Source organism: Cryptococcus neoformans, chromosome 14 (assembly GCF_000149385.1).
Source record: "Cryptococcus neoformans var. neoformans B-3501A chromosome 14, whole genome shotgun sequence".
In the NCBI taxonomy this organism is placed as follows: Eukaryota; Fungi; Basidiomycota; class Tremellomycetes; order Tremellales; family Cryptococcaceae; genus Cryptococcus; species Cryptococcus deneoformans.
In genome coordinates this window covers 675,596-687,507 of record NC_009190.1, presented here as the reverse complement: position 1 = coordinate 687,507, position 11,912 = coordinate 675,596, and the positions used below count along the sequence as shown (strand labels likewise).

Here is an 11,912-nt window from a genome sequence, read left to right as displayed (position 1 = left end):
CAACCTTCCTTCATCTCATTTATCATCATGAACTTCTTCCGTCACTCGCTCATCGGCGATGGGCGCTTATTTGATGATGATCGGTGGTTGAGATGTCGGTTATTATGCCAAGATTTACCCGGTGACGGCAAGGGGAACAAATGGCCGCCAGGTAATTACGTCATGCGTTACTACACAGAGTTTTCCCGACGTGGGGCTTTCAGGGTAAACACCTTAGTGTCCGCGGGGCCTACTTCACAAACAAAGGATGCCCCTTGCTTGTCTCGAGATCCTTTGTTGGCGATCCGATTCGTGTGGAAATGTATCTGTCTTCTTTTCTTCTTTCTTTACGAATAATTCAATACAGATGCATCATCGCCCCCGACGTCATCTTCCCATCGTTTTATCGAAACATACCAAACACATTACTCCCAAGCCATTCGTTTCTTTTTCTTCAAAAGACAGCAATGCCATACGTTCCCCCGGGAAGCGACAAACCGCAACCTATACCTCTGCTCCAAGTAAAGCAACAAGCGGCAACCACCACCACCACGACACAACAACACACACAACCAGAGGCGTCTCCAAGTATAGTGGCAACACCCACCGACGACGTACCAACACCCAAAGCCTCTGCATCTCTTTCGCCTGAGCAGCCCAACCCAGCAATGGCGTCCCCCATACCTATTCCTCAACCGATCACTACTCCAGAGGATCTGCTTGCGTCTCAGCTGGCTCTCACCTCTCTCGAGTCCTTAGCCTCATCTCCACCATCACTTTGCCATTCCGTTGGTCACCCTTCGCCTTCGACTTCATCAATCGTGAGCTTGAGCGAGCAAAGTTCTGAGGAGCTGTCGGATGACCATGTCAAGGTCGCAGGCGAGATGGTGGGTAAAATGGATGGCCAAGGTGTAACAATGCAGGTCCAGGCGGTGCCGGAGGCTATGATTCCTGATGTGAGGCCGCAAGGGATGGAGAAAGATCCTTTAAGCCTGTATAGTGAAGCGATTTATGCCTATACGGTAAGCTCGTTATTTGATGATGGCGCGGAAAAAGCCAATCGTTGATATTTTCGTTCGGCAGCACAAGCTATATCTTCGAGCGCAGCATTCTGCAACAAGATCCGAAAGAAAGAAGGATCTGATGTATTCTCAATTCGGTTCAAAATCCACAGGCAGTGAGTGCAAAATGCATACGTCTTGACTGTCACATGGCTGACAAACTCTTTGAAGTGGAGAAGATGGCCAAAAAGAAGGCGATCGCGCGTCAGCTCAACGGATAAGTTGAGGTTAAGCACCACTGTTTATAACGTCATACACATTCTATAGAACCATCATGTCTCTTGTCGCTCGCGTTAGCGAGTTTTTATTACCCACGACCTCCCACTTTCTATTTGGTTTAACGTGTATACCACTACCCAGCTTTGTATCATACCCTATATTGCATTTTAGTCAAGAGCTTCATTGTAGCCATACTTCGTGTATTTTGGCGCATCGCTATGTATCATGCTACACGCTGCTCGCTAACTTATCGCTCTATGTCGTGCATACCATTTGCATAATACTGCAATTTTTTTTTCTGTATTTCTCACATCGTCATACAACATGCTGCGCCCTGCTTGAACAAAAAAAGGAAAAACAGAACCATGCGGCTATTTGAGTTTTTGTGACGACGTCTTTTTGGTGGACTTTGGCCACTTGTCGTACTCCTTGTTGTTCCGATTAAAATCGCACTCCTTCCTTGTTCTGGATTTCTGGATCTTGGATGTCTTCCAACCGTCATCGTGAAAATCAAGCACGAATCATTCATGAATGGCATTTCTTTTTTTATGACCTCGCTGCTCCCATCCGTTGCACCATCTTAGTTCTTGTTGTCGCTTGCCGTTTCCCTCCAATTGTTCGTCGACTCCGATAATCTTTTCAGTCATCACAACCATCATGAAAAAAGGCGCTAATAAGGTACATTTCTGAAGTAATATAGACTGATGATTGGTACTTGTAAGGAAGGTTCATGGTACACGCAGACATGCGTCAACAACCTCCCCCTGCCGCCTTCAACCCCTCAACTCTAAAAAAATATTAAATTAAAAACCTGACGAGTTATTTAGCTCGAACTTCAGGTCCAAGACAACAGCAGGGTCGCAGCGTTCCGTCATATCCATTAGCAATGGCCAAAACTACATTTCTTTCTCTTCTCTTCTTCTGCTAATCGAAGGGGGCACGTAATAAAAACCATCTCAAAAAATGGTTATCTGCAGAAAACTGACGACTACTATGGTTGTAACTCATGCGTGTTCTTTCATATCACATCACTACGACGCCACCGAACGCCATGACTTAAAAAAAGGATACGGCACACTGCAAGTTTTTTGATGAGTTACAGTTACTGATGAAAGACACAACGCCATGGCAGCAACATGGATACTCTCCATAGCACACAACTTCGAACCGAAAAACATACATACATACTCCTACGAAGCTAATCCCAAACAGCTACCATTCTGACCTCAATACTTTCTCTTGGGGCCACTAGGTTGGGAGCGACCCCTTCCGAATCATCAACCTCTGCAGCAACGTGGCCTGCGTACAGCGCTCCGCCTCCCTTTCCTTGATCGCTATCGTAGCAAAGCAGTACGACAATCTCGTCAGGCATTTGATGACGGATATACCACCATTTCTGCGAAGGATTATGATGAATTTGGATTCCGGTCCCAAACTGGGACTCTTGTTTAGAGCTGTCGGCCGAGTTGACGGTTCTAAAATCAAGCATGCAGAGGGGGGAGCCTGTTACTGGCCCTGGCAACAAAAGTTAGCTGTCAAGGCATGAATGCCAGCCGGTGGATTAGAACTCGAGAATACCTTTGAGGGGCCTCCAGATGTTTACGATCATGCTTCGCTTGAATTTGGAAGGATCTTCACCTATAGCCATGCGCACGACTTGGGGTGCCCATAGCTAAGAAAATGCTGTAGTCAGCTGGAAAGAATGTGCAGATTCAAAACATTTACTTCATCTTGATCAACATGAGCATGGGCAGCGGGAGGTTGAATCCTGGTCGTAGGAACAAAACCTTTCTCGGGACCCTGCTGACGTTCTACAGTCTTGGCTTGCTTTTCATTTGCTCGTCTCACAGTGGAGTTCCATTGGACTACTTTAGAGCATCCAAGATACTTTTTCATTAACCTGCAGCATTTGTGTATCAGCGTCTTCTGTTGCAAATATTCAGTCACCAGGATATCCAGCTCACTCGCATGTTTCATCGAGATATGCTTGTGCCCCATCAAGCTCCCCGACTTTATTCACAAGCTCACTCTGATGCTTGGCAATTGCGAAACCCCTTTTGTATACTTGCTCATGCACTTCCCCGGCCCCTTCAGGCTTATCAAGTTCATCTCGCAGATCGTGCAGCTCGATGTCAAGAACCTCTTGAGGACGCTTCCTCTCAGGCTCGCCAGGGATGTAGACAAGGAAGTAGGAAGGGTCGATATCGGATGGGAGCTTTGAGTTGGGCAGGCCGAATCGGGCGGATGCTGCTCGGGTTGGGGGCTCGAGATAGGGCATGATATTGATTTTGGAGTACTGGAGTATTATGCAGAGATTTACTGAGTTCCAAATATTAAGCACGTTCACCGGAAGGTTCCCTTGAGAGATTTGGAACTAAGTCCATATTTTCCAGATAGTACACAATCATACACATGCGGACATGTGGAATTTGATGAAGGCCGGATGCTTAGATAAGGATCTTCGGATTTGCCCGAATTGCAGCAGTCGGTAGGCCGGCGACATTCAAATAACAACCGTTGTAAATGTTGCCCGTAACTAAGATTCGTTAGTACATAAGCCGACTACCGTATGTATATGGACGGATAAAGCTCAGTGTTATTATGCTAAATGTGCATATGCAGTATGCAGTACGCAAATCACAAACATGATGCGAGTATACAAAATGAACGCTCTACTAGTGTTACAGCCTAAAGCATGCCTCATATACCTGTACTTTCCGCATCTTCACCGCCTTTCATCCCTTCTGGTATTCCAGTGCCCATCTGGGCTCTTATCTCTGCTTCTCTCTTCCATTCTTTCTTCTCCCATTCATCCCAAGCCTCCTTGTTATCCATCCATCTCTCCTGAACATCTCTTACGTCCCCGCCTGCTCTTCCTGTAAGCTTCGCCGACGACATGGCACTACCAAACAGAGCTTGGGTATTGATGGCGTTGGTTCCTTCGAGGTCGCCAGACGGAATAAATATGTAGCCCGTCATCTTATCGACAAGACGGACGATATTAAGCATTGATTCTTTGTCCTGAAGTACTTGGTGAGCCAGATGTCGTTGGTTCCCCTGGCGCGAGAAGAGACCGGCTTACCTCAACAGCGAGGGTTTGAAATCCGACTAATGAAAAGCCTTCTATAAGCTCTACCAACGCTTTATTTAACTTGTGGTACTTTGCTGTCCGAGGGTCTGAATCCAGACTGCCCAGCAAATATGACAGATCTTGGACTTCTGTGTAATAGCTCAAGTCGAACGCTATTTAGATAATTCAGCGACCGTGACGAATTGACTTTGACTTGGTGACTTACGGAGCTCTCCATAAGTTGATATCAAATCTATTTTGCTGAGCACATTCAAATGCGGCATTTCCATTTGCAGCATCGCCCGAAGAGCTAGCAAAACTACAGAGATGAATTTTGAGGCATCTGTTATGTAGTGCGCGTCGCTGAGATGCACAGCCGCTAGCTACATAACGCATCAGCCTCATTTGCAAACCTTGTAGTGCGGTTTTAGACATATTCGGAGTTACTCACTCTATAGTCCATCTTGACCAACTTTTCGACCACGTTCTTCAAACTATCATGGTTCGTCCATAACTCTGCTTGACCCGGCGTATCAAACACCACATATCCATTCCCCCCCTCTTCAGCCAAGACCTCATCCAGCCTCTCCACTAGCCAGTCGAAATTGGCCTCTAAGAATTCTATACAATAAAGCATCGCCCCATTCGGTCCTAGATTGTATTCCTCCATAACACTTTCGAGTGTGATGAGTTCCGTGATGTTTATAGAGCATGGATACGGAGGGTTTGGGACTGCAGGATCGAGGTTGATGATATGCACTGGTCTACCGATGGCTGTAAGGAACTGTGGGTAAGAATAGTCAGTGTCTTTCCGGGTGCTTTTCAATGCGCAAACATGCCTGATGTAAGCCATGACAATAGGTCGATTTACCCGCTCCCGGGGGACCCGTCACGAGCTGACCGAAAGCCGTGGAATGTTCTACCGGTATTTCGAGTTCTTTGTCGTCCATTTTTTGGCAATTGATTATTGTACAAGCTTGGATCAAAGATGCAACTATTTGTGATAATTTCGACGTTTCGTGAGGGCTGCTGTAACTCGACGAGCTTCATTCGAAGAAACCACAAAAAACAACAAATCTATGAAGCGGCGAAGGCCGTTCTGATTGTCATGTGCATCATGTAATGTTGTACTTTCAGTCGTCTGAGAGAAGACTCGCTTCTCACTTTGGATGAAGGTAGTGGAGATTTCAAATCACAGGGCGCTCTTCAGTAAACAGTTCAAGATCCTGTCCAAGGCCCTTTATATTTCACTGGTCTCAGCAACGCTTTTGCCACGCCACAATTGCTTACGAAAGCGTCAAGTTAAATCAAGACCTTCACATACGCTGTCATGTGCAAAATGGTGCAGAAACAAACCGTTGACAGGAACATAATAAGCTTTGATATCATGTCGGTCATCAAGGTCATCAACTAAAGTACAACATAATTATAAATGGCTACGGCTTTATCTTCGCACGACTCTATTGGAACCCGGCTTTCCTCTTTTTTGACTTGTTGAACTGGTGTTTGGTTTTGGCTTTCGATTTGGCATCCGGCTTGCCCAAGTCCATGATGGAAGATAGTGGAGGAATGACCTCTGTAAACGGACATGAATGAGGGTCGATAACGGAAAAGAGCGTAGGACTCACTTTTATCGTATACAAGATAATTAACTATATCCTTTGTCCCTTTCTTCATAGCAGACTCCACCATCTTGGCAGGTACTGTTATCCTGTCTCCCAGCTTCATCTTCTTGGTGGGACTTTCCGATTCATCTCCAGTCCTAGTCGTACCGAATCCGCTTTGCTCTCTCTCAATAAGCAGTTTCACCATTTTCAAATCCTTCATTGAAACGGCAATCTCCACTGCCATATAATCTTTCAGACTTGGGTCCGCCCCTTTTTGAAGGAGATAAGTCACGAGCTCGTAGTTGGATTGCAATACCGCACGGCATAATGGGTAGCCTTTGTGGGAATTTGGCGAAGGATCATAGGTGGGATCGGAAGTCTGAGCAAATGTGTCGAAGATGTAGATGATCAGTGGGGGAATAGGCGTAGATGGCAAAGGGGGAGAACGGAATAGTCGACGTGGGAGCTCGCGACATGTCAGGGGAGGAACAACAGGTATTTGTCGAGATCTGTTCTGGTCGTTTTGGTTATCTGCTCGCCGTGACAGAGATCGATTCCAAGCTTCGACTAATGCTTTGACAACATGGATGTCACATACAGGATGTCGAAGAGCTCTGACCAAAACTTCATTTGGTCCGTGTGAGCGGTATAGGCGAAATAAATATTCAGCAATGTAAAACGGTGAGGAGCGATGAAGGGAAGCGTAGATAGTGCGTGATGTCTGGGGAAAGAAAGGGTTGAGAGCAAGTAGATGGATTTGCTGGATAAGCTAGAACGGACTCAGTAATGAGTTTGTCGTCAACGAAAAATACTGTGAAAGAGCCTACCTCGACAGGAAGGCTATCCATGTTGTCAGACGACAACGGATAGTAGAAACAGGGACCACTAGAAGATGATTCGTTTGTTTTGAAACAAAATATATGTGTGGCAACGCATTTGTTATTTTGAAAGGCAACGAAATTTAGTCCGGGATAACCTCCATAGCTCGAGTTAATCTTGGTACATTACGTAATTTGCGTTTCCTGAGACATGAGCAACGCGTTGTTCGTTTGCAACCTTCCAGTCTTCGTTGTCCATCTCTTTCTCGGCTTTTCTCTTTCCATCCTAGCGTTCATGTATCTTTCACCACAGACTATCATCAATCCCGGCTTCATATCTGGCCACATTACCTTGCAGATATCTCAATCCACCCATTTCCTTTCCCACCGGTGACATCTGCTCATCTCCCTTTACCCTTCCCAGCCGAAACTGTCCACCAAAGGTCATCAACTATTCCTGGCGCGCTTCCATACAGCATATGGCTCGTAGAACTGACAACAAAGGACAATGCATTTTAATGGCTAAAACTATGCTACTCGATGAAACCCGAAAACAAAAAGCTAATACTACGTACATATATATGCTACAGTTGATTCATTCTTCATCTTCCTCTTCCTCTTCTATAATCCCCGGGGCTGTCGACCTATCGGGCAAATTCCTCCTACTTCGCCCACTCAAACTCTCGATCCCCATCAATCCCTGCGCTACTGTTTCCCCTTTCGCTTTCCCCTTTCCTTCCTGTGGCCTCCCTCTTTCCTCTTCCAAACTTGATCTTCGACCACGTTCACGCCGCCTTGAGGTTCCGCCCTGGGCTGTGGGCTGGGCTACCATCTTGGAGGTCGGGAAGGCTGCCGCACTGCGGGCGGGGTTTGTCTTCGCGTTGACATTCATCCACACCGTCCCATTCGCATTCGCATTTGAAAAACTTTTTGCTATGCCCCTTCCTTGGCCAAGCCCACAGGCAAACCCATCTTCATCCTCCGACACCCAGTCATCGTCGCCGCCGTCTTTGCGCTTACCCTTCTTTTGAAAGACATCCCGCAAAGGCTTTTTCGGGATTCGACTTGCTCCGCCGATGCCGAGGCCGACGTTGGCGACCGAGTTGGACCCATACGTGTTTTCGAGGCTGAGCGCGAGGGGCGAGCGCGTGCGGTGGATCTGCTGAGCCAACGATCTCTGGCTCCCACTCCTCCTCTTCTGCCTCTTTCCCGATCTCAAGGAGACATCATCCCTCCCGCTTTCATACTCGCTCTCCCTATCCCTGTCTCTATCCCTGTCCATGGAGGAAGCGCGGCTGGAAGCGTTGGACCGGATAGACGAAGCGACAGAGGATGAGCGCATGATTTGTGATTCGGGAATGACCTTGATATGCCGTACACGGGAAGAATCGTTCCCCCCCGCTGGGCGACGGCGATAGCCCAGCAAGGGCGATGCGGGCGGCGGTACCGATGACTTGAACCTGGTCGATGTCGGTCCCCCTGCGGATGCTGAGAAAGTTTCGGGATGAAGTGAGGGTGATCGAACGGAAAACGAAGAACGTCGACTGCCACCGCCTACTCCTCCTCGAATCGAATGCGACGAGCCCGGGCGGGAGATTGGTGCTGCGGCTGAAGGGTAATCAAGGTACTCTCTATCAGACGTCGGCGTCTGGCTCCCATGGCTCCGCTGACTCGCCCGCCGACTGAGATCACTAATCATCGCCTGATGATCCTGGAAATGGAGACTGCCCACCGAACTCCTCCTCGAAGTCGTGTGCACGCTACTCGACCGGCGAGAGTATACGGGCCGGTTACCGTCGAGCGAGGTGCGTCTCGATCCTGTGGACGGCGCGTACCCGACGTTGGAGCGTTTGAATTGGGATGTACGGCTGTTTGCCCCGCGGCTGAGGACGACGGCCCCGGCGGGGAGTTTGATGTCCGAGGGTGGTAAAAGCAAAGGCGAAGAAGCGGAAGGCGTGACACTCTCTCGTTTTCGGCGTCTTCGATCTTCGTAAAACAAATGCCGAAACGTCGTCCACAGACTATCCTTCTTTCCTCCTTTGCCCTTTTCATTCCCACCACCCGCGTTGCCGTTGCCGTTGCCACTCGCACGCTCCCCCGAAGAATCCTTGGCACCTGCATCCCGCAACCCTCCTCGAGGCGTACCTTGCGGCGTCAACCCTTTCCGCCGGGGCGACGATCCGGGCGTCACAGTCTTTGATCCCGACGCTGACACTGCTGGCGAATCGCCCCCGCCCCCGCCTCCGCCCCCGCCGGCCAACAGACCCTCGCTCTCACTCTCGCTCCTCGAAAGCGTCGACGTCAGCCCCTTCATCCCAGCCGGCATCGGTTTCTTCAACTTGTTGGGCGAACTCGATCCTCCCCGCTTGGGATGTAAACTATCATTCGTCGATTCTTCCCGCTTTTCGTTCATCCCATTCTTGTCTTTATCTTTATCGTCTCCCTTTTTGCCAACTCCGCCAAGAACAGAAGTAGCACGCTGGAGCATATTCATCGATGGCGATTTCGCTTTTAACCGTGGGTTGGCGCTGGTGTTGGCGTTGGCGCTGGCGTTGACGTTTGGTTCAGGTTTGGCGACAGTAGAAGCGCCAGTGGAGGAATTGGCATTCGACATGGGTGTAGCAACAGCGACAGGGTCAAGACCTGCCTGATCCCGTCCATCTTCCTTCTGCGTCTTTGCTCCGGCCGCACCACCACCACCAGCAGCAGCAGGGGGAGGAAGAGTGGGAGCCGGGTCAAGAGAAGATTGACTAGAGATTGCCACACTTTGTGGCGATTCCACACGTTTCCAACTCTTCATCTCCTCTCCAGCCGCTTCTCTCGGCGCATCACGACCAACCGCCGTGCGTTCCACGTCCACGTCCACGTCCACCGGCAACACGGGCGGTCCGAGGTCGATCACGCTGGTATAGCTCGGTGTGGTCGGTATCGACGGCGGTTGTTCCTCTTTGAACCTCAGTCCTTCGGACGATTTTTCGATGGAATCTCGTTTGCCTGGTCTGGTGCCTAGGATGCCCATGGGACTTGTGGGGATTCGCTCGCGCTCGCGCTCCGCCTCTCTCGCTTTCCGCCTCTCCTCCTTGGCATACTCTGCCACCTTTTCCTCCCTCCTCACCACCTCCTTCTCCCTCCTCCTCACCACCTCGTCCGTCTCTCCCCTCTCTTCCTGCTTTTGCCTCAACAGCCACCACAAGCCTGCTGAAGCGTCGCACGCATCGGTCTCGACGCTGTGTTTCAGCTGACCGACGTCGAGCCCCAGGTCGTCGAGTTGGCGCAGGAGGCGGGTTTCGGACGGCGTGGTGAATGATCGCGCGGGTGGGGTCGTGGTGGAGGAAGAAGAGGAGTCAGGGTTGGGGAGGAGGGATGGGTCCAGTTTGGAGAGGTAGTCTTCAGGGGGAAAGGTGATGTACGAATTATGCGACGAATGGTGCGATAATCGGCGCTCGAGCGAGAGGGTGGAAGAGACGGAGCGGCGTTTGGTACGGGACGGTGTGCGGGAATGGAGGGCGACAGGGAGGTGGGGGTGTTCGTCGATGAGCGAAAGCGGGGGCGGCAGGCCGGCAGGTGTCTCGTCGACGTCGACTTGGCCTTCGGGCAGCGTGCGAAGGGTTTTACCGCGCATCGATGGGCTTGAGATGGATCGCGGGGATATGGCGCCGGAGCCAGTGGCGGTGGCGGCGGGACGAGATGTGCAGAGATGGAGCTGTTCGAGCTCCTTCTCGGTGGTACTGAATTCGGCACTGTTCAGCCTCTGCATATTGCTCGCTTTCCGCTCTGTACGACTATCCCCGTTTTCGGCCTCGGACGATCCGGAATTCTGCCGTGGGGTCGTCGGCAGGTGTGTCGAAAGCGGGGACCGTCCGGCAACGTGCGGCGTCAGTCTCGACTGCTGCTGCTGCTGCTGTCTCAGAGCCGACTCGGCAAAGAAATCGTCGCCTGCGGCGGTAGGACTCGTAGGGTTCGGCGAAGGCGGGATGGAGGGCACGTCTCCGTTGGGATACACTTTATCGACAATCGTCATTTTGAACCATGGATGCGTGAGGATTTCGCGGATGGAGAGCCGTTTGGATGGGTCGTGCTGCAGCATACCACGGATCAAATCGCGTGCCTCTGTTTTACGTGGTGAGTATTTTGGGAGAGTTTATGGGAGTACTTTACGGGAAAACGGGTTTGTGGGACATACCTTGGCTTAACCAGTCGGGCTCTTCGTACTCGCCTTTTTGGATCAACTCTTTCATGACCCGCTCGTCGTCGTCGTCAAACGGGAGACCTCCGCATAAAAGGGTATAGAGAATGATGCCCAGAGACCAAATGTCGGTCTCCACCCCGAGGTATTTCTGGCATGCGAGCATTTCAGGACTTGCGTAGCCTACGTTGAACGTCAGCCAGGCCACATTCATCTGGTACACCACACTGACCGGTCGTGCCGCAATACGTGTCCATCCTGCGCACTCTCCGTCAGCACCCGCACACGCACACCGGACGATACGTACAGCCTCCCTTTTTGCCATTCCCGCGCAAACCCGAGGTCGCCGAGCTTGATCCTCAGCTCGCCATCCAGCAATACATTCTCCAGCTTGAGATCGCGATGGACGACGCCATGCATATGCAGCCAGCCTACGGCCAGCGTCAGTTCGCCAAACAGCCGCCGCGCCTCGCCCTCCAGAATGCGGCCCCTTTCCACGAGATAGTCAAACAGCTCGCCGCCGCTGCAGAGCTCCGTGACGAGCCATATATGGGACTCTGTGGCGATGATCTCGTGGAGATGGACAATGTGGGGGTGGTGGAGGCGGCGGTGGTGGTGGAGCTCGCGGGTGAGATGGGGGGTGAATGACTTGGGGACTTTTTTGACGGCTGCGCGGGTGCCGGTGAGCCTGTGGGTGGCGAGATGGACGGAGCCATAGGTGCCTGTGCGTGTCAGCGCGTGGGGGGGATAACAAGGAGTTACCTTGGCCGATGACCCTGCCGAGGGTGTAGTTGCCGACGACGGAGATGTTGTCGGTGCCGAGTTCGTTTGCGAGTTCATGGTACGCGGACGAGAGCTGGGGGTGAGCGGGGGTCGCACGGGGGGGACGTACCTGGGCCTGTTTTGTGTTGGTGGTGTTGTGCGTGTGTGCCCTGGCTGGGGGGACCATCCTGGGGGGGGGGGGGGGGGGGA

The 11,912-nt window shown here is 51.0% G+C and overlaps 5 protein-coding genes across 5 annotated transcripts; 1 reads left to right on the top strand and 4 right to left on the bottom strand.

The window, feature by feature from the left end:
* Nucleotides 1-299: 299 nt before the first annotated feature.
* Nucleotides 300-1,261, top strand: CNBN2220 (hypothetical protein; the record flags this gene model as incomplete). The annotated part of the gene is made up of 3 exons (XM_766684.1): nt 300-1,001; nt 1,063-1,156; nt 1,212-1,261. 3 exons carry the CDS (start codon nt 300-302, stop codon nt 1,259-1,261), a joined length of 846 nt encoding a protein of 281 aa, XP_771777.1.
* Nucleotides 1,262-2,820: 1,559 nt separating this feature from the next.
* Nucleotides 2,821-3,537, bottom strand: CNBN2210 (hypothetical protein; the record flags this gene model as incomplete). Its single annotated transcript, XM_766683.1, has 3 exons — nt 2,821-2,931; nt 2,985-3,159; nt 3,224-3,537. 3 exons carry the CDS (start codon nt 3,535-3,537, stop codon nt 2,821-2,823), a joined length of 600 nt encoding a protein of 199 aa, XP_771776.1.
* A 422-nt stretch (nt 3,538-3,959) lies between these two features.
* Nucleotides 3,960-5,279, bottom strand: CNBN2200 (hypothetical protein; the record flags this gene model as incomplete). The annotated part of the gene is made up of 5 exons (XM_766682.1): nt 3,960-4,280; nt 4,342-4,502; nt 4,556-4,712; nt 4,781-5,113; nt 5,169-5,279. The coding sequence occupies 5 exons, from the start codon at nt 5,277-5,279 to the stop codon at nt 3,960-3,962; spliced, it is 1,083 nt and encodes a 360-aa protein (XP_771775.1).
* Nucleotides 5,280-5,789: 510 nt separating this feature from the next.
* Nucleotides 5,790-6,784, bottom strand: CNBN2190 (hypothetical protein; the record flags this gene model as incomplete). The annotated part of the gene is made up of 3 exons (XM_766681.1): nt 5,790-5,905; nt 5,958-6,705; nt 6,764-6,784. 3 exons carry the CDS (start codon nt 6,782-6,784, stop codon nt 5,790-5,792), a joined length of 885 nt encoding a protein of 294 aa, XP_771774.1.
* A 565-nt stretch (nt 6,785-7,349) lies between these two features.
* CNBN2180 (hypothetical protein) lies at nt 7,350-11,889 on the bottom strand (the record flags this gene model as incomplete). The annotated part of the gene is made up of 6 exons (XM_766680.1): nt 7,350-10,864; nt 10,938-11,123; nt 11,173-11,198; nt 11,248-11,662; nt 11,703-11,796; nt 11,833-11,889. 6 exons carry the CDS (start codon nt 11,887-11,889, stop codon nt 7,350-7,352), a joined length of 4,293 nt encoding a protein of 1,430 aa, XP_771773.1.
* Nucleotides 11,890-11,912: the final 23 nt, after the last annotated feature.